Below are 22,284 nucleotides of genomic sequence, written 5' to 3' on the forward strand. Positions count from 1 at the left end.
TGCTTCCTGTAACAGACAGGAAGCAACCGAATGTGATCTGCAGTCATACAGCAAGACCACATCAATGACTGCCAGTCACATTTCATGCAGAAAAATTACATGTTTTAAGATTTTTAATTTCTTTGCTCTACACCTGCAACTTTGACTTTGAGTGGAGTCATAAACTTGGTGCTCCGTTTTTTGTCTCTTTCCTTTGAGTTAATTCTGAGGTTTTTAAGTCCATCACGCATTACCAGGATATTGAACTTGAAGTCGAATTCCAGACGTCACAGCTTCACAGGCTTTCATGTGAAACAAATGCTGAATATTGATTTCTTCTCTCCATCTCACTTCTTCTATTTTGATGGTGGCTAAAGGTAATCTTTTACTGAAAAAAGCTGAAAAGGCTTCAGATCGAGCTATTCAGATAACCAATCGCCAAAGTTTTCTCAAGGTGTGCTTCAAGCTATTGTGCAGTCAGTTTCAAAAAAGCATCATAAATATTTTTATTTAACCTAAATGCTTATTCTGGGTGAGCCCTTTACAGTTTGGCTCTCACCCAAATGTAGATTGAAGGACACCGTCCGTCGGTCTACAGGAATAGAAAAAAACCTCTGGAGGTGACACTGAAATCTGATCCAAATCTCTCAGTGATTGCCACTTGTGATCTCGCTAAATCCTAATATAATGGTCGAGCTGAGCTTTTAATTCCAGACAGACCAGTGCAGATTACTCACTGCGGACATGCCTCCATATTGATGGACAGTTTAAGAGTTTGTGGCTTTTTGTGTGTGTGTGTGTGTGTGTGTGTGTGTGTGTGTGTGTGTGTGTGTGTGTGTGTGTGTGTGTGTGTGTGTGTGTTAATCTTATTATGACATATTTTTCTGAAGGGGCAACTTATTAATTCCAAGATGGAGTTTTTCCAGTCTATAGTGTTTTCTACTTCTGTTGAATAGGTTATATATTCTGTCCATTAACACGACTGTTTTTAATGATGAGTAAAAAGACTGATTCAAACATTTCTTTCTATGCTTTATAGTTGTAAGGCTCATAACGAGGTGATTATAGCTTCAGTTATTGGACCCAGTGTAGTTCATCCAGTCAGTAGTGAAGTAAGTCATCTTTGTGAAGCTTTAAAGCTTCCAAGACTGTTTTTACTGAACTTATACCATAATTTTCATATAATTTGTGAACACATTTGTAGAATAATTCGGCATATACACAAACACAGTTTAAAGCCTTTTTTTTTTTTAACGAACTAGAATCCAATAAGCACCACTGTTTCATTCTTCTGCTCTTCTATTTGTTCTGTGGATCATTGAGCTTTTAGTGTTATGTGAGAAACAGGGACCGCCTCTTTATTTCCACTATAGCATTGCTGGGTCAGTTAGTTAAACGTGGCCGTTCTCTGTGATCCTTGTGTCGCTGATTGGCATCCGTTTGCAGTTTAAAGCAGACCAACTCTTCATGCAAAATTCTGCGTGATCTCACCAATCAGCCTACCAATTCAAGCCCGGGCAGAGCCGTTGTTATCACAAGGGAATTATCAGATAGTGTTCAACATCATGTTTTTGTTTTTTCCCTCCTCTTTTGTGCGTTTGCGTGTGCCCGTGCATATTTTGCTTCAAAGTGATTTTTGTTTAGTTTTTCTTTTTTTTAACTAAGAGAATTTTTACTCAGAAAACAATAACGACTGTCACCCGCTGAGCTAAATTTTGATATGATTTGTGTGTCTGTGCGGCTGTTTGTAGACACAAGCAAGCAGCTTGTGTGTGTGTGTGTGTGTGTGTGTGTGTGTGTGTGTGTGTGTGTGTGTGTGTGTGTGTGTGTGTGTGTGTGTGTGTACATCAATTTTTTTTTAATCCAAGTGAGAACCAAATGTAAAGATTTGGGGAAGTTTGTGAGAGTTTCTGATTGTTTAATTTTTCTTTGATAAATCACAGCATCCAGAAAGCTGTGATTAGTCCAGCAGCAATCTGAACTGATTAATGACATTTGTCTGTGATTAACTTCAAGTGCCTCTTCTTTCTACCCCTTTGTGTCTCCAGGACCCCAGAGCAGTGTCCCAGTGTGGTTTCTCTCTTGTCAGAAAGTTACAACCCTCATGTACGCTGTGGGGCTGCCATGGCTCTGGGCATCTGCTGTGCAGGGACAGGCAACAAGGTCAGTGTCTTTTCCTTCTTCTGCTCCAAAAATCTTTTCTGTCTTGTTTCTGAGCAGCTGCTATCAACACGTACTGCAATACTTCAAAATAAAAAACTGGCAGGAAACATTGGATTTTGCTAGCCGGACTTGCACTAGAATATAGACTAATATGTTATCAACAACATGTTTTTTATAAAAAAAGAGGAAAATATCTTACAATGGTGTCGCTGGTTTTCTCTTTACTTGAGGTTAATAGAGGACTTCAACCTTTTAAAAATTGTCCAGTCTTCCAGCTGTGTCTTGTGAACTATATTGATTTAAGCATAGAACTAGACCTGAACTTTTTCTCTCTTTTAAATATGTCTTTACAAAGCACTTACCCCTCCTGGAGTTGGTAATCACAGCTAGAATTAATATTTTTTTTTTTAAACTATGTGTCAAAGAAAAGCTTACATAGCATTTCCTTTACCACAAACGCAGCATTACACCTGCTGACTTCATTTGTCCCATGCGACTTCTTTCTCCTCTTGGCGTAATGTGCATCAGCGATGCAAAGATTATCTATGCTGAATGAACAGTTTCTCTTTAAATTGATAGCTTCCCTGTGGGGCTGGGGTGAGCGAGTACAGACTGACGTCTGTAACCTCTGCAGGAGCATCTACAAGAGGTTGTCTGCTTTCTTATGTCACACAGAATGATGGCATAAGACGAAATGCTAAAATTTATGGCATTGTCAAAAACCGAATTACACCAAGACCATGGGAGAAGACTGCATTTGAACTTCATCTGTTTCAAGAGTGCAGTAATGTCCTGCCACAATTTCCTTACACTGCTTTGTAGATACTCCTATTCAACACAGAGGGAAAAGGGTTAATTGCAGATGAGTTAGCATGCATTTTGTTTGGCTTCTCCAAAAAGAGGGAGGGAAGAGGACAGAAGACAGGAGTGCTGTCGCTCCCTGAGATGTTGGCTGCTCAGTCTTGGGTGACGCAGCCACAGCAGAATGATAGCATCCTCTTTGCACCCTCTTCCTCACTGAGACTCGAGCGTTAAGGAGAATATTTTGGACCAAGTCAGCCCAGAGGCGTGCTGCAGGCGTGATCGGCTCCGAAGCTCCACCGCTCCACCGCTTGGTTTTTCCCTCGAATAAGAACTCGAGTACGTTAGAGGAGTGATGATGTTGTGACCAAAGAACTGGGTCACCTATTTAGAGGATGCACATTTCTTTGCTGTCATTTAAAGCTTGGGGTTTGATGATATTTACTGGGCTGCTGCTCCTGATCTGTTTATATACTTGAAGAAGGAGATATGAACTGGAAAGTTGAGGAATGTTTTAACCGAGGCTGTTTGTGATTTTCTTTAAAAAAAAGAAAAAGTTCACTTTGTTTGGTGGACCTGATGGAAACACCGTTCACCAAAAAAATGAAATGTAATCTTAACACCAAGCAGACTAACGAGACCTGTCATGTGATACTGTTTTATAAGTGTGTAATAAACTGGAAGTTACGTGGCGTTAGACCGTGCTCTGCGTTGCTCTATTTATTTGCACAAGCCTGCAGACAGTTATTAGCAGAGCTCAAATGAATCTAATTTAAAGACTGAGCCACACTGGAGCTCAAACATGAAGAAAACCCTGGATATGGATTAACGTGATCTTAAGTAACCAGTCCGCTGCACTTGATTGGATCTGACAGTAAATACTTTTAATTACCCCGCCTCCACCCCACCACTATGTCCTTCCAAAAACATATCACGGGCAGGATGTGGTGGACTAGTGTTGGCTTTCCACTCTTAACATATCATCCTGGTGCACGAGTGTCTCACCCAGCTGAGCTGAAGACATTCATGAAACATGGTTTATTTTACCTCCACTGTCATCATCCTCGTTTGTTTCTCTTTCCTCGGTGGAGCTGACGCCTCCTTCTGAGCCTGCTGGTGTAGGTTACAGTCATTTCTGTTCAGGAGAAACAAAAGTAACAATGATAGACTGTCTGAAAAACACAGGGGAGAGCAGAAAGGAGGAGGCAGCGAGGTAGTCCTGCCTCACTCATTCATTCACAGTAATCATGGGAGGAGACTGATTGTTGGACAGTTGTCAAGGACAACCAGATATGAATGACACTAATGTCATTAATTTGTGAGGTCTGGTTGCCTCTGTTGATAATTGCCTCTCCCGTATTTGACCAAACAGAAATATCCATGTTGCACTGATCTTTCCTGTTGGGATTTTTTCCCTTTTTCATAATAAAACACATTTAAAGTTTAAAATAAAAAGTTGCATGCTTTTTTTCCAAAAGAAATCAGAGAGGTGATTTTATTGTTGTTGGGTAAATACTGCATAAATAATGTCACAGAAGTTCTCTAAATTGTTTTAGGAAACGTGGCTCATTTTTTCCTTGTAAATATTTGATGTCATCTACTAGCGTGTTAACAAAAATCACTGTATTTACTCCTCTTTGTGAAAAATGATGTACTTCAAGTTTACGGCATAAAAATATGCTGATTGTTTGGGCTTTAACAGATAAATGAGGCATTTTCAGCCTGATGACCTAAAACTTACAGTGAGGTTCTACAGATCATTCTGTGCAAGAGACTGAATTATAAAAGACCTTCAAGATTATGAAGGCTCGGTCCATTGATTTTTGAAAATTGCCTTATTATTTTATAGAAGCAAAACCGTCACATCTGTCTTAACAGTCTAATCTTCAGTACCAATCTTCGAGAAATGCTTAAAGCTCCTCTAAGAACATTTTATCATTTAAATCATGAATTTGAGTTAAATATGAAGGAATCATTTCCAGACCTGCAGTTTGAAAAAAGTGAAAATGTTGTATATTTAAACCAATCTTTCCTGCTCTTCTGTGTTTCTTGTCACAGGAGGCCATCAATCTCTTGGAGCCCATGACCAACGACCCTGTAAATTACGTGAGACAAGGCGCCCTCATCGCCTCTGCCCTCATCATGGTCCAACAGACTGAAGTCACCTGTCCCAAGGTAAGTGAGCAGGCGTAATAGGCAGGACCAGCATTCAGTGAGACTGTCTGCACTCTTCAGTATAACTATAAAACAGAGGAACTTCCTTTTGGATGTAAAATGTACACGAGTAGAAAAACAAAACTGCTCTGTTATTGCACGTGGGTCTTGGCTGATTCATAATACGATACCAATGAGACAGAGGTTTTGTTGAATAAACCGTGAGAAGGAAGAAAGGTGGGAAGACTTGACTGAAAGCAGAAAGTATTAGTATTGTGAACGCGGAAGGAATAAGGTCTGTGCCATGGAAGACTGAAGAGTGACTAGTCCCAGCATAACTGCACGCACTCACCCTTGAATCACCGCATACTTTGTCATAGACGGTTAAGAAATACCAGATGCATTTTCAAAGAGTCTTCATCTGCACAGCAAAGGTCTCTAAGCCTCGAGGCAGTATGCAGAATTTTGCAAGAGGTAGTTGTTTATTTCTTTTTTAGCAGCTGAATATCTATGACCCCACCCCCCCCAACACAACCTCCTACCATTGTAATTTCCAGTTCTGCTGTGGAGTTGTAGACAGGCCAATAGTTTGCGGGTGGTGAAATTAGGCCAAATATGTTGAAAGCAACCCAGCAGAGCATTGACTTAGCTTATTTGCAAAAACAAAACTTTATGTTCTTGATGTTGGAACTCTGACAGGTACATCATCATCACCGCAGGTGTCACAAAGCTGATGTGCTGTTAATATTCTGCAGATACTGAGTGAACCTGATAAATGCGTTAAAGCCTGCGACGACTGCGTTTAAAATCTTTGCTCTTTCCTTTATATGTTGAGCACCTCCTGCTTTATTGCAGTGTATTTTTAAATTAATTTTCCTAATTTCATCTTGACTCTAGGTGAACCAGTTCAGGCAACTTTACGCAAAGGTGATCAACGACAAGCACGATGACGTCATGGCCAAGTTCGGCGCCATCCTGGCCCAGGGAATCCTCGATGCAGGTCGGTCTCCAAACAGAGTTGCTGTGGGTTCATCCATGTCAGTCACTGAGTGAGAGAATGAATGGGTATGCGGTCCCGCCTGCCTTACATGCCTTCACCACTTAGTGGAGTACAAAAAGATGTGTAATTCTTAATTACACGGTAAAACAAGTGAACGGCTCTAAATGTTAGGTGGGTTTGTGGTTTTGTGTGCGCCTTAATTGGAGTTCCTTTGCACTCGAGCAAACAATAACCCCCTCCTTTGGCTGACCACCCGTGCATTGCGTTTCTGGAACAGATCATGCTAAAGGTGCATTAGCGCCTGGCAGCCCGTACCTCAGCTCCGCTCTGCTCGCAGCCATATGGCCCGTCGGTCTCCCTGCGGTAATTATTGTTTGTCTGATAGTCTCTGTGTTTGTGTGTCTGTGCGGCTGTTTGTAGACACAAGCAAGCAGCTTGTGTGTGCGTGCGTGTGTGTGTGTGCGTGTGTGAGGTCCTACAGAGCTGCATATCATCACATGGAGAGATATACATACACTCATATGTATGCAAAAAGAAAACCCCAGTGTAAGGGTTTCATCTAAATACAAGCATGTGTGTGTTAATAGCAGGGAAACACACTGAAATACACTCTCAGGTGTTGCATTCTTCACAAAGTGAACCCGAGCACCTTTACATGACACTTTTTTCTTTTCTTCATTAAGCACAGCATTGGCTCGCTGTTAACTCGGCCCCTCTTGCTCTCTGATTAACGGTCATTTTGTTCTGGGTAGATTATCCATGTTGATGACCGACAGGATTTCCATCATGCTTCAGATCAGGCGCAATAAATTCAGGCCAGGATGTCCCTGCGTGAGACCAAAACCCCTGATTCTTCCCACCCTCAGCTCTCTTTCCTGCACAAGCTGCTTAGCCCTGTTTTCAGTGCAGAATATACACTACTCCCGTTTGAATGTCAGACATGCTCAGGCTCATGCGGTACGAATGTTTAAGTATTCTCGTCCTTCCAGGGCCTTGGGAGTGTTTGAGGTGCAGGGGTAATTGTATTTAATTTGACTGGCGGAAGCGATTAGAGCTCAGTTTCATGATAACTGGTGCTCATTACCCTGAAAGCCGTCAGTCTCCTGCTTTCCTTCTCTCACTTTGCGTCCACGTCTTTTCCTCCCGCCTGTATTTCCAGGCTTTCTCCCAGTATTTGATGCAGTCTGAATCAAGTGTAATTAGCTTTCGCATTCTTATGTAAAAAAAAAAAAAGAAAAAACAAGAAGAAAAACCAAATCATGCCACGTCTTGTTGTTTTTATTCGATGGAGCTGTTTCTACACACCCAAACATGCAGGCCGGCTGTTGATGTAGTCACGTTACACCTTTTTAAGGGATCGCAGTGGATCTGCGCACCTCCCTCACCTACTCCTTGGAATGAAAATTGGCCCACCAAAGTGAGAGTTGGCGAAAACAGCGGGTGGGGGAGAACCTGTTACTGAAGTGCACTCAAGCTCTTCTAAGTATTTAAGAGACTCTCAAGCACACGCTCGTGGTGCGTTGAGCTAGCCTCGTTACTCATTCTGGCCAACGTTGAGCCCGTGGGACTGGAATGTCTCGTACACCGGCTCAGATTTGAAGATAAGGCCCCGTAATTAAATCATCCGAGTGACCTCAGGTTAGAGTCGCTGCAGGAGAAGAGGGCAGCAGATGATTTAAGTGCTATTGTTTAGGCTGATATTACTTTTAGTTGGAAGGGCTACTCCCTAGTAACCTTGTCATTAAAAAAATAGGTGGTTTTCTCTTTATCTCTATAGAAATGATGAATTCATCCTGGTTGCGCTTCCTCTTCCTCCTCTTTCTGTCTTCTGCCATCCCTCCCTTCTGTTTATCCAAGAATTGCTTGGGTGGGCTGTTATTCTTTTGCTCTTTCAAGTTACACCCTTGACCCCTGTTAATCACCCTTCTAGCCATCTTCATAGATAAAAATAAAATACGATATAAATAGATGTCTTTTTGTTGAAGTCAGCAGAACATCTTGATATTTTTGAACCTTCAAGCTGAGATACACTGCCTGCACAAAGAAAAAAATTATAAAAAATTATATAATATTTCCTTTCAGTGTTTCTTTATTTTTTGTTGCCAAGTTCTTGTGTTATTGATGGGAGAGTAGCACCTCTGAAATGTCCTCCAGAACAATGCAAAAGATTCTCAGTGGGGTTAAGTTGTGGGCTCTGTGGTGACCGGTCCATGAAACCTGGCGTGAGGAAAATCTGGTCATTCACCATATTCGGACAGTCAGGTGACCTTGTTTTTCGCCACACAGTGCTGCTGTTTAGTCTTTGCATTTTACGTGACCCTGCTAGAACAAATCGCATCTTTCCCACCTCCTTGGGCGATGTCTTCCAACATGGCTGTTTAATAAATGAGAAGCTACTTGCTGCATGAGATAATAATCATTGTAGTAATTACTCAGGGGAAGGCTCTTAACTCTTTGCTTTTATTATTTGGTGAACATTAAACTGAGCTGTGTATAAACTGTAACTGCTCAGATGTAGATGGAAAAGGCATTTGGGATCTTTTCAGGATGGCAGACACACCTCTTTGGATGTAGATCACTTATTAATGCCATGTCCAGCTCAAATCTGATGATAATGAATGAGGCCTGTCATGCAGGATGCTTTAGACAATGCATTCCTGGATGTAATTGTCTTGCCATGCACATCCTCATATTTTATATTCTGCCCTGAGATCAACGGATCACACAGAATGAAGCCAGAAGGACAAAGCTCCTTTGGGTGGTGAACATCCTGGTCTGTACCCCTGTTAACCTCTTACTCCCTCATCATCTGATTACTCTGCCAAGTCTCAAATAATGTGTTTCACTATCAACTGTAACTGTGTCACATGAAAGGAAAAAAGCTGTTTTCGCCATCAGCATTCTGGTTATTGTTCAAAGCACAGTTTCCTTTTCTTTTCCGTTTTCCCCTCGACTTAGCCCGTGACCTGGGTTTCAGTCTGTTTATGTTAGGTGTTGACGGCCAGCGGCGCTCAGCATTTCATTTGTATCATTGCGGCTTGCTTGAGGTTTGCTGCTTTTCAGTGCTCTCCTTGTTTTCAGACCTTCAGATATTATGCAAGAGCCTGTAATTTAGACAAGAGCTCCCTCTCATCAGTGGTTAGCACATAAAGCAGAAGTAGGTTCAATAATAAATGAGTGTGTCATTTATGTTGTGGGCACCGACAAATGGGGTCTTTTTGGAAATGTACGACTGATAATTTTGGAATTAGCACTAGGCTATGATGGTAGCAAATAATATCCAGTGCTGCGGACCATGTTATCTTTGGCCCATAAGAAACATTAGAGATGATTGTAAACACGTGGGTCCGTCTGAAGATCAAAAAAGAACCGGCAGCTTAAAAACGTATTAACTCCAACATAGAGAAACATCGGAGTCCAAACCAGCTAAATCAGTGTTAACATAATCAGGGGTTCTTCCTTAGGGGGTCAAAGGTGACAGAAAATTTGAGAACCTGCCATCATGGTCTTTAAGCCTTTCTTGTCTCATTTTACTGAAATGCTCTCTAACCTTTGTGCTTTCTGTCGTCCAGGTGGACGTAACGTGTCCATCTTCCTGCAGTCCAGGACGGGTCACACTCACATGCCGTCAGTGGTCGGCCTGCTGGTCTTCACTCAGTTCTGGTTCTGGTTCCCTCTTTCCCACTTCCTGTCCTTGGCCTTCACACCAACCGCTATAATCGGCCTCAACAAAGACCTCAAGGTACCGAAGCATTTTATTATTTACAAGCCTCAACCACATGTTTAAAGTGGGCTATGGTGTCTGGTAGATTAGTCCCACCTATGTGTTTATTATGTGTTTATAGGTGAGCCTTGTTTTGTATGTAGGAAACAGCAACATGAGGTCTAAGATATGGCTGCTGAGCTTGTATTTATTGCTGCATGTCGTGCAGGAAATATTTAGCCTCTCGTCTTGGGAACAACTGTAACCAGCAGCCGACTCTTAACAAGGCTCTCCTGACTTTTTGCCTGTTCTGGCCGCCTGCCACTCGCACTCTGGTGCCAAAGGATCAGCGTGACATATTGTGGTGTTAAACTGGTATTAGATGAGCTTAAGCTCTTCTGTCCTACCCGAATCAGCAGCACCTGACACCTGGGACACTGACACCCTTTTGAGGTTTTGTGAATTCCCAACGTTACAAAGCACTAGAGAATATACTCGGTGTAAATCCCTGAATAACCAGGGCCGGGGACAGCGGGGTTTAACAGACTCGCCGCACCCCGGAAAGGTTTGTCAGGTCGAGTTCTGCTGCACAGCACAAGCCTTCACAGACGTTGAGCCTTGCCATCGGTGAAAAGAACATCCTTGTCACTTGCCCGGTGTTTTTTAAAGGCTGCAGGGGTGCTCTGTTGGACCATCGAGACAGTTTAAATCATTTAGTTTCAGTGAGCTGTTATAATGTGAAGGCTTACACTGAACAGAAGGGACCTGGTGCTGCTGTCGCTGGAGATCCTCTTTAATGTTTGTCTAGGTAAATCCGACAGAGCAGTTCTTCATTTTCACTTAAGTTTCAGTCTGCAGCTATTAGGAGGAAAGCACTGTCACAAGCAACCCCCTCTTGTGTAACTGGTCAAGTATTCAAATGGGTTCAGACCGAGCTAATGTAAGCCAGGCTTTCTCCAGCTTCAACCTCTCTGCAAGCATTTTTTTTCAGGTAACAGAGGATTCCCTTGCTTAAAGGTGTCTGTTTTGAAGTAACTGAAGGAATAGGAAGTGCCAAGTCCTTGAACATCATTCAGGAAGGATTATAAAATACAGCCTGTAATAGATGACGCTAAGTGGCTGTCTCTTAGAGGGTGCTTCAAACAGGTGCTCTGTACTGTAGCGAGAACGTCAGTCAGCTCATTTTCAGTTACACTGTGAACATATGAAACATGTTTACAAAGTTTTTTTATTCTCCTCTCTCTTTTTCAGATGCCTAAGGTGCAGTACCGCTCCAACTGTAAGCCCTCCACCTTCGCCTACCCACCAGCTCTGGAGGTTCCCAAAGAGAAGGAGAAGGAGAAGGTGAGCACTGAGGCGCCGCAGCACATCAGCTTGTTTTGCTTTCCCTTTTTCTGAAATTATTAGTTCAGGAAAGCTGATCCCGCTCCGTATTGATTTGCAAATAATTTCGAACCCTCCCTGTAAAGACTCATCATTTTCCTGCCCGTCGTGTTTATTATTGTAGAATCTCTGGCCTTTTTTTTTTTTTCTCAGTTGCTCATTTCACAATCCAATCCTGCCCTTGGAGAATGTAATGAAAGACATTTATTTTGTGGTTCACTAGTTTTGTACATTTTAAGCCATGTTTGTAGAAGGTCTTAATGTCTGTGGTAACGTCTGACGTCGTGGAAATGTCTGTGCGCTCTCTCTCTCTCTCTCTCTCTCTCTCTCTCTCTCTCTCTCTCGCTCGCTCGCTCTCTCTCATGCCAGGTATCCACCGCTGTTCTCTCCATCACAGCCAAAGCCAAGAAGAAGGAGAAGGAAAAGAAAGAGAAGGAGGAGGAGAAGATGGAAGTGGTGAGTGGGGAAAACAACCCAACTTTCCTGATTCATTGCTAATAATCATATTGTGTTTTTTTTCCCTGTTTAATATTAATTTTTAAAGATATTACTATTTTTTGTAGTTGTTTTGATTATTATTGGAGAAAGCAGCTTTACCTCCAGGAACAGAAAAATCCAAACAAAATCGAACCGTAACCACACTGAGGTTGCTTTTCTTAAATGAAAACAGAAGGATGGTTGTTGGTACTCAGGTCCTTCATTTCTGCAGTTGAAGTTAAAGCATTTATTATATTTTATAATCGTGAAACTCTTCAGCTGTAGCGAGATGTGCTCCACCCGCTGTCCACCTGTTTAGCTGCTTGTTAAAAAGCTAATCAGCCAATCAGATGGCTTGTAGACATGGTTAAGATTAAAATGCTGAAGTTCAAACCAACCATCAGAATGAGGAAGAAAATGATTTAAGTGACTTTGAATGTGGCGTAGTTGTTGTGCCAGGCAGGCTGGTCTGAAGCTTATTTACAGAATCTATTTGGATTTTTCTACTCAACCATCTTTAGGTTTTATAGATGATTCTGGAAAAAGTGAAAATGCCTTGTTTATGTTGGAGGAGAAAGGCCAGAGTGGAGCTGATAGGAAGGCAACAAACTCATTACAGCTGAGGCATGCAGAAGAGCATCTCTCAACACACCACACGTTGACCCTTGAAGCAGATAGGCTGCAGCAACAGAAGACCGCACCACTCCTGTCAGCCAGGAGCAGCAAACTGAGGCCACTGGGGCTGGTCAAGTTTAAAATTAAAAATATGGCCTAGACTGAGTCTCAATTTCTGCTGCCTCATTCAAATGGTAGGATCAGAATTAGTTGTAAACAACATGAAAGCTTAGCCAAGATACTGAACTCTAGGTTGCTCTCCAATATTTTCATCAGAGTGCGACTGTTAGAAAGCATTTAGGTGCAGGAAAAAGTGCTTGTAATGACGGGGGGATTGAGGCATGGTGTATGAAGCACTGTTCTACTTGAGCACTCAGTTATGCCAACAGTTCAGGTTGGTGCTGGTGGTGTAAGGGTGTGGGGGATATTTTCTTGTCACACTTCAGGCCCCTTACTACCAACTGAGCATCATTTAAACACCAAAACTGACTGTTGTTGCTAACCGTGTCTATTGTTTTATGACCACAGTTTGTCCATCTGGTTCCAGCAGGATAATGCTCAGAAAGATCCAGTCATCTCAAACTGGTTTCTTAGACATAACGCTGAGCCCACTGTACACAACTGGACTGCAGCATCTATGCGGTGCTTGTTGAATCTTTGCCACCAAGAATTAGGCAGCTGTGAAGGAACGAGGAGTCCAGCCTGGTCCTTGTAAGGTGTACCTACTAAAGTGGCCAGTGTCTGTCTTTGCTTTTCGCCTTTGGCTTCAGTCACCACGCAGCAGTCCATCTTTTCTACTAGTGTGTTTTTCGCACTTAGAGTATCTGTGCTTTTTTTTTCTCCTGTAGCTTTTGTTGTCATCAAACAAATGAAAACTTCCCTGTTAGTCAAATCAAATGACAGCTGTATGAAAAATGAATGGAGTAGCGCAGCATACACCCAGTTGTTTCTTTTCTTAAAGTCTCTTGAGCTTTTCACTCATCCACAGCCAGCGTTCAGACACCCCTGTCAGTAAAGAGCCAGTATAACTTTCATTGGGATTTTCTCTGAGTGTAGGCCGTGTGTTTGATCCTCTCTGCCACGCTACGTCTCAGCTCTGGTGCTGAGAGACGAGCCTGGAAACGTCCTACGCGCTCACATCTCAGGCTTTTGATTTTATTTGGCTTAACTCGAAGATGGCGGTTGAAGGAAAGGTACCCACTAAAACTGGGGTCAGACGGTTCATTTGCTTATTCATAATCCATCAGTACTCGTTGTGCCTCATTCGTAGTTTTCCAGCATTTGCTGAGCAGCCCGACAATTCATTTGCCATCAGCGGTGCCAGAGCAGGAAGAGCAGGCTGATTCACAGAAATGGAAAGATGGAGGGGGGAGGGTAGAATTTATTACCCATGACACCTCAATAATGTCCAATTCACAGTAGAAAGAAATTATTCCGAGTCAGGGACTAGATCTGTTCAGACAAAGCAGTAAATGAATATACTGTAAGTACTTCTAGTGGCCCTGATCCTCATTCTTCCTTCGCAGGAGGTCCAAGAAGGTGAGAAAGAGAAGAAGGATGAAGAGAAGAAAAAGGAGGTGGAGCCAAATTTCCAGCTCCTGGAGAACCCAGCCAGAGTGATGCCAGCTCAGCTCAAAGTCCTCACGATGCCAGAGACCTGCCGCTACCAGCCCTTCAAACCGGTAACTCAAAATCCACCAGATGTGGACCGAGATCCACATTTTCTGTTTTTTATGAACTTGATTGTTCAGATTTTACATGACGTGCTTCAGAAAACAAACAAAACAAATCGAGTTAAGGTCAAAGCCCCTTCGGTCCGTCACTCCTGTTAATACCTGAGTCATTTGGTTTTAGGCCCCTCTCAGAAAATATGAACATAGTTTCTTTTACTGATAAAGTCAGCAAAGTCATTATTTTCATGTACAGATTTCACCAAAATTTATTTCCAGTATAACAACATGAAGTCTCCACCACAACACAGCACCCAAATAGATTGTTGAATGTACTCATCCTGCTCATTTTTTATTGTTTACAGCATCGGTGCTTCTGTGACGTCTCAGATGTCCCCTGAGTCACAGCATTTACACGTGATATTTCTAAATGAGTGCTAAGCATCAGAGAGCAGAATTTAACAGTGTAACAGTATCTCTGATTATTTTCCTCTAATATAAATCGTTCAAATTAAGATCCAGGCCGCGGGTTGATTTTGGCCTCGTTCGATTAAAAAGTGCAGAATCTCCCCCGTCCAGGCCCATAAACCCGAGCGCTGCGGTTCTCCTGCAAACGCTGACAGTTTTCCACAGTAAACGGCAGGACAGCGTGCACTCACCCCAGTCCTGTAAAGAGGAAGTACTGTTTGATTTTTCTGTCCAGCGAGCGAAGCTCTGTGTACTACACTGTACATGTGTCCCTGCTTGTCTAAGGTTTTGGTAATGCTGCTTTCCTTTTAAGGGTTTGTTTTAGGTTCCAAAAGCAGGTTTAGGAAGTGAAGGGAGGTTTACAGGACTTATCTTGAAATCTGCTCAGTGTTAAGAGGCTTATTATATGGAGATTAATACAAGACTTCCTGTCTTTGGGTCTCTGTTTGGCTTGTGTGTAATCTTTTACTTTTTTGGGCGCATATGTAAACCTTTAATTTGAATTATGCAAATCAAAAGTATTGCTTATTTAGAAATACTTCTAATATACCTACACTTCTGTTATAGATGTACTGTTACACTGAATGTAAATATTTTATTAAATGTGTCTTGAAGAGAATTTAAAATACATTTCTGTGTCTGACCCTCTGTTGAAACTGGATGCACATCTGTGATATGGACTTGCATACATAACTGTGGGACTCTGTCATGTACTGGGCTCCTGCGTTTAAAGACCAAAAATATGTAAAAGTGTATTAAGTACATATAATGCACCACATGGACAAAAGTACTGGGTCACGGCCGGGAATCAAACCACCAACCTTACCCCAAATGCTAGCTGAGATTTGGAGCTTGGTGGCTCTGCTCGTTGCCATGGTAGCCTCCTATTTGAGTTTAAATTCACTGAGCTTGACCCATTTTTTAATCTTTATTAAGAGCTGTGACCCAATATTTTTGTCCATAAAGTGTATACAAACCTTAAACCTGTTACTCCAGACTTGTGCTAATTTCCCTCCGTATGTCACCAGCTCCATACAGGCGGGATCATCATCATGAAGGACACCAGCGAGGAGGAGGAGGAGCTGGTGGAGCCCGTCTCAGCTCACGGCCCAAAAATTGAAGAGGAAGAGCAGGAGCCTGAGCCGCCCGAGCCTTTCGAGTACATTGACGAGTAGAAACGCTCCCGAAGTGACGGTATGCTGATCATTTCTGAACTTTGGAACTTTTCGAGCGTTAAAGAATGACTGACAAAGGTGGCTTTAAATGATTTTAAGAGGCAACGCCTGTCCATGCAGTGAGCTAACAGCTGACATAGACCAGCCCCAAACCCTCCAATGGGTTTTTAAGTCATGTTTCTTTTTGGCATAAGCAGACGCAGAGATCACAACAGCATTAGTTTAACAGCTAGCAAATCAAACCGCTGGACTGAAATGCAGCTGCTCAGAGTAAAAAAAAAAAGTTAAAACTACAGTTAATTTTGTCACTGCTCTCTAGACAACTTTCGGGCTTTGGCACACTCCCACATAGCTGTCTGAGTGTTTTCGTAGGAAGTAACGTTGTGTGATAATAACACACAACGTAGGTCTGCATTTCTGTCAAAGTATCGCAGAGTTTCACCCATCGCTGCCCGAGGAATGTAAACATCACCGCCTCCTTCCTCAGAGGGCAAACCCCCTCGCTGCACTACCCAGTGAACCTGGACGCCTAATGATCACTTGCTGCTTGTTGTGTTAGTGTTGGATTGGCTGCAGGAGTGTGCGCGATTTAGTGCGATGAGACCGATGAGGTGTCACTGACCAAATTAGGGCCTCTGTGCGTATTATGTCATGTCCCGTATGAGGTCTGAGAGCTGTGAAAGATTAAACGCTGCAGAGATCCTTGTCAGGCCGTCCTTGTTGATACGTGCAAAGTCAATGTCTGCTTTAACTGGAAGTAGGTGTTGTGATGTTGCTGGTGCTGCACTGGGGCTTTTTTCCCCTGCTGCCTGCAGTGAGCTTTGGTCACCATTTCTCCCAGAACTGTGTGATCGATGTTCGACTGGCTCACCAGCGTGGTCCGTCACTAGCATACTTCTCCAGAAGTATGTGGAGATTGGTCTTGGCCTAATCTGTGTAGCATTCCTTTCTTCCCAATGCTGATGACATGTCCCACCTATCAAAGCTAAAGCAAAGTTGCTGGTTGACTCAGTGATGTGGTCCTGACGTTGGAGTTCTGGTATGGAGCGAAGGGCTACATCCATGGACACAAGCGTGTGAGGGCGAGGCAAACACAGGTGCCTGTTTGGTGACTTGCTTAAAGTCCAGTTTCCTCCTATTAAAAGGGAGTTTTTCCTTCCCTCGGTCGCCTAGTGCTTGCTCATAGGGGGGCATCTGATTGTAGGGTTTTTATTTTACAACATAAAGCATCTTGGGGCAGCTGTTGTTGTGATTTGGCGTTATATAAATAAATTGAAAGCCTACTAGGAGTAAGCCTTGAAGCTCTCTTCTAAACTGAGTGGTTTCTGTCATATTTCAGACCTGCTTAAAGAACAAAATGACTGAGTTTGAATCAGAGGTTTGCAGGAAAACCCAGAAACTGTTCTAATGGTGGTCAAACCACACCTTGGTTAAAAGCTGAGGTGTCGAAACTCGTCTTTAAGGGTACAGGGAGGTCATCGAATGTCGTACACCTAAAGGCCATCTCAAGTGTAGCTTTCTCCCTCAGGAACGTTTGCTTCCACGTGTTTGTCGTCATTCTGAAATTCCTCATTTGAATAGGCACGCTCCGATTGGGTCCGGTCCTACACACATCTGTCTCACAGATGTTTTATATCATATACTATTGTTGCTGACAGTGTGTTGAGCCCACCACATATTATTTATCATCAATCTCATCAACTCTCCACACTGAGTACAGTTGTTCTGAACCCAAATGTAAAGGATACGCTGCTTATTGTGCATTTATCCCTCACGACAAGCACCGGAGCTGTTCAGTGATGTGAACATTCATGTTGTAAACACGAGAATCTTTTCAGTCTGCGTGTGATATGATTGCAGCTCTCTGCAGCTCCACGGGGAGAGCGCCGGGCAGTGGTGTCATTTCTTACTGCTTCTATGGATTAAATGACTTCAGCTCAATTAATAAAGCCCTGAATTGTCTTTGATTGTCTAACGTTGTTTTATTAATCAAAGGACGGGGGCGGGGCATTATTGTGACGTGCTGGTAATGGCTTTTTTTCCTTCCTCCTCAGGCATCAGAAGAGAGATCCCAGCATGTTGGTTCAGCGTCTCCCCTCCACATCCATGTATCCATCCACCTCTCCGCTCGACTGCTTCTTTGACACGTTCCTTTCCTGTTCTAGCTCCTCATTTGCCACCCGAGGAATGTTTTACATTCTCGTATTGTATAATTTTCAGTCCTTACAATAAAAATAACATATATATCAAATGCTGGAGCACGTGTGTTTATTTGAGCCTGTATTTCACTCGGGGCTTGGGTCTAGGGACTTGCTAATCCCATACATTTAAAACTGGTTTACATTTTGTGCACTCAGCAGCTGCTGCTACAGTCTGCCTGCTGTGCAAATGGTAAACGCGAGCTGAGGGTGAGGAAGTGTCCTTTCAGGAAAAAATTAGCTGCTGCCTTATTTTGTATGATAGTGTTTAGCAGGGAAGGCAAAACTGTAAGTCAGACTATGTTTGTCACAGGATCAGTTACAAACACAGAAAAGTTTGAGTGATCAGTGACCTCATCAGACTCGCTCTACACTCAAACAAACACGGATTCATGCAGCTCTGATTTACACTCTGTTGAGCATTTGTGCCGCAGGCCTTAACTTTACTGCCTCGGTGAAAATCGCTATGAGTAATTGATAAATCTGCAGGGCATGTGATGTGAGAGGAGGTAGTCGCTGCTTCTAAAAATGTCCATAATCAAGTGCATAAATTTATGAACCTCATTTGGTTCTTTTTAAAAGTGTGTGTGTGGAAAGTAGGACTGCTGTGCTTAATGTGAGTACAAAACATGCAGCAGTCCAGTCATGAGTCGGTGACATTCAGTCCACAAAGCTTTCAAAACCTGCAACAATCAGTTTTGCAGCAGCATTGAAAAGAGAATTTTAGCTCAATCTGTTGATGTATTAAACATATTTGGGTAAAACTTTATAATACGGCTGCGACTAAGGGTGTAATTCCTCTGTTATTATATTGAATTTCAGTTCATTTTATTTGAAATTGCGAGATAATTCTATTTAGATACAAATATTTAAAGGTTGTACACTAGAATAAGGAGGTAACAAGTCAGGTTCTTACAGGAAATTGTCATTAAATTTAAGTACTGCATAGTTTCCTGGCAATTTAGCAGAAAAACCAACAATACTTCATCTTATCTTTTTAGCACGCTGTACCGTTAAGGTGTGGGCTGTGTTATGGAGTGGCTGGACCCTGTCTAACCTCTGGGTATTTTCAGGGAAATATTTAAGTACAGTGTAAGTAAGAAAGGACAACTGAATAAAAGAAAACCCACCATGCACATCATCGACTATTAAATAACGATGTAAAAAATCACGGTCAAGTCACTTCATAATATAGCCCCGCCCCAAAACGTACAGCATACTTACAATGTAGAATGCAGAAATATTGTTCTTCCACAAAATCACCAGGTAATTATGCACTACTTAAAATGTGTTACGCCATACATACTTACAGTAACTTACAATTACTTGCAGTATAATTTGTCACCTTTACTGTAAAATACCTGGAAATTAGGCAAGATTAGGACACTCCATAATATGGCCCACACCCAAGAAGTACAGCGTACTTACAATGTAAGAAATTACCAGGATGTCACGTAGTACTTAGAATTACTTATAGTATTCTAATGTAATACTTTCACATATTTCTACATTGTACTTTCAAATAAAATACATTGAAGTCTTGGCTAGTAATGCCCTTAGTCATGCGCCGTATTATAAAGTGTTGCCCCACTGGTTTATGTCCCCTAATAACACTTTTTCGTTGGGTTTATTTTTTGTTTGTTTTAAATTAAATCAGTGTAACTGCTTGATTGTTTGACAAACCTGAAATTTTGTGTGTCCCTAAACATCCGTAACAATCGCACTGATCCACGGATCAGCTGCTAACCTCAGGAATGCTCCGCTGGCACGGGAACAGCAGGATATCAGAGTCGTGTGTTGAAAATCCGTTCCTTTCCACCGCCCAGAGACTTGGAGACAGTCGGTGGTGTTTATGAAAAGAGAAAGACAAGATGCACCATCAATCAAGTACAGAGTCCTTTAATTATATTCCCTCAGGAAATCTCATTCAGATGGCTGAAATAGAAATGTAGAACAAACATCTGTTAGACATTTTCAGCCTCACGTGTTTATTCTTGGACTCTGCTAAAGTAGCTTTACACGATTCACAGTTCAGAATAATCATTATTTATACTCTGCCTCAGTGCAGCCGCTGAAACAAGCTGTGCTAGCTCCTCTCCCTTTAAGCAAACATTTTTCTTATTGGCTGCCCCTCACAAACAGAAGGTTTGAGCAGCAGGTGGGTGGAGCTTAGAGTTTAGAGAGCCATTTTCTCTTAACTACAAGTTATTATTGTTTTTTGGGAACCCCGGAAACAACAGACAGCAGCGCTCACTCAGTGACAAGTCATCGCATTTCATTCCTTTTTCATCAAACACTTATTTTTCACCCGTGTTGTTCTTCATATTGAATACATCAACCAAAAACCATCAAATAAAAAACTTCCAGTTTGTGCAGCTGTCTTCCTAGGCAGACTCGAGACTAGAGAAAACACTATTAGGTACAAATGTGCAGCTGATTGTTGATCCATATATCTAATCAGCCAATCATGTGGCAGTACTGCAGTTTAGGAATGTAGACATGGTCAAGATGACCTGCTGAAGCTCAAACTGAGCATCACAGTGGGGAAGAAATGTGATTTAAATGATTGTAAACATGGCTGGTCTGAATCTACTGGGATTTTCCCATGCAGCCATCTCTAGTGTTTACAGAGAACCATCTGAAAAAGAGAAAACATCCAGTGAGCGGCAGTTCTCTGCCTTGTTGATGCCAGAGGTCAGCTGGGAAGGCAAGAGTAACTCAAATAACGACTCATTACAACCAAAATATGCAGAAGGGCATCTCTGAGTCTACAGCAGCAGAAGACCATGCCACGTGCCACAGTCCTGTCAGCTAAGAACAGGAAACTGAGGCTACAGTTCACACAGGTTCACCAAAATGGGACAACAGAAGACTGGGAACTGATCTGAGGACTGCAAAATTCAGATGACACGTTTTGGCCCAGTGGTAGCAACTAAATGCCACAACCCACCTGAGACCTGTGGCTGCCCATCCCTTTATTGTCACAGTGTATCTTTTACACTAATGGCCTCCACAGTCACCAGATATCAATGCAATCGAGCACCTTTGGGACGTGCAGCCGACAAAGTTTCCATCTCCACGTTGAGTCTGTGAGGCAGGTCTGAAGAGTGCTAACACTGTGTACTTAATAAAGAGGCCACTGAGTTTATATTTCATTTTATGGTTCCTTTTGTTCTCTAACACAGATCAAGTTTGTGATCTTTAACTGTCCAGTTTCACCAGTGTGATTGTGTTTGGTAAATGAAGCTTTGTGTGGAAAGTGGTTTGGGAATCCTCTGGGAAATGATAGCGCAGGCAGTCGTTTTCTGCATGAAGTCTGTTGGAAATCCACTCTTTTGACTCGGAGTGTGTAAGACTGGTGGAGGGGAAAAAGTGTATCCAGATATGATTTGCTGCTTGTCCACTCCCATCAGAGCCTATGTACATTCTGGCGAGACATTTAGTCTAATCAGTTCCTCCTCTCACATTCCCAGATACTTTGTCACAGGAGGCTGTTTAACAAGTTTCCACACGGTTTCTCAATCTTTCCTCGCACTGAGGTCTAACTTTGACCTTAACCACCAAATCCATCATCGCCGTCGCTCAGCATGCGAGCTGGATGCAGAGCTCGACCTGCTCCATCACATCCACAGCTTTCTATTAGAGGATGGCGTTCCTGAAGATGCGGTACAAGGAGAGAACGATTAGTCACACTGCACACTCTTCCCCCACTTTTCCACCCCCAACCTCTTTTTTTTTCCAGCAAAGACGAGATGAGGTCTGCTGCTGCGTTCACTTCCCGTATGTCCTGGTGAAGCACAGGTGGGATGAGATTTATGTCAGTTTGTGCATGGAACATATGCCCCTCTTCAACGCCACACTTCATTCTTCTCATACTTTTTCTTTGATGCAGGCACTTCCTCCTCATTCCTCAGGTTCTTTCCCTTAAAATCTAACAGCCGATTCAAATCATTTTCTCACCTACACGGGAATACTCTGAAGCTTCCCGTCATCGTTAGCTGTTCCCGATGGAAATATTCCTGACTTTTCAAAGTGCTGGAAGTCAGTAAAAAGCATGAAAACGTGCCCACTGTGAGTGACACAAAGCCCACGCTCTCATCAGGACATTAGCAGATCTTCAAATAAGGTAAGGGCAGCCTCAGAAGAACTACAAAACATGCCATCATTTATTTAATAAAAACGAAGGCAAAACACAGATGTTTATGTGACGCTTCTTCGAGTGACTCTTCACAATCATTCCGTAGTTTCCCAACATTTCCCACAAATTCAGTAATGTTCAGAAAACTACTTAAGTGTGGGTGCAGAAGAATGAGGACGTAACAAATGGCTGTTTTAAGGGAAAATTAAAAATATTATATCATGATTTTAGTTTTAGTTTATGAAGGCCTCTGAGGGATTTTGAAAAAAGGCAAATCATTTTCTTCTTCCCACATTATGATTAGGATGTGCAGGCTGTATTATAAAGTATTCAAACCTCCCGTCTTACATTGTATTCACA

General features: G+C 42.4%; 1 protein-coding gene across 1 annotated transcript in view; it reads left to right on the forward strand.

Annotated features, from left to right (window-relative positions):
* Window positions 1–17,839, forward strand: part of psmd1 (proteasome 26S subunit, non-ATPase 1) — a 36,706-nt gene extending 18,867 nt beyond the window's left edge. Inside the window, exons 17-25 of the mRNA XM_040031985.1 lie at window positions 2,028–2,142; window positions 5,002–5,118; window positions 5,995–6,097; window positions 9,670–9,839; window positions 11,052–11,144; window positions 11,553–11,639; window positions 13,802–13,957; window positions 15,442–15,607; window positions 17,643–17,839. Coding sequence (XP_039887919.1) covers window positions 2,028–2,142; window positions 5,002–5,118; window positions 5,995–6,097; window positions 9,670–9,839; window positions 11,052–11,144; window positions 11,553–11,639; window positions 13,802–13,957; window positions 15,442–15,588 — 988 coding nt within the window. The 3' untranslated portion in view covers window positions 15,589–15,607; window positions 17,643–17,839. The remainder of the gene's footprint in view (window positions 1–2,027; window positions 2,143–5,001; window positions 5,119–5,994; window positions 6,098–9,669; window positions 9,840–11,051; window positions 11,145–11,552; window positions 11,640–13,801; window positions 13,958–15,441; window positions 15,608–17,642) is intronic.
* The last annotated feature ends 4,445 nt before the right edge of the window (window positions 17,840–22,284 follow it).

This window comes from Simochromis diagramma, unplaced genomic scaffold, assembly GCF_900408965.1.
Source record: "Simochromis diagramma unplaced genomic scaffold, fSimDia1.1 OVJJ01000334.1, whole genome shotgun sequence".
Taxonomy (NCBI): domain Eukaryota; kingdom Metazoa; phylum Chordata; class Actinopteri; order Cichliformes; family Cichlidae; genus Simochromis; species Simochromis diagramma.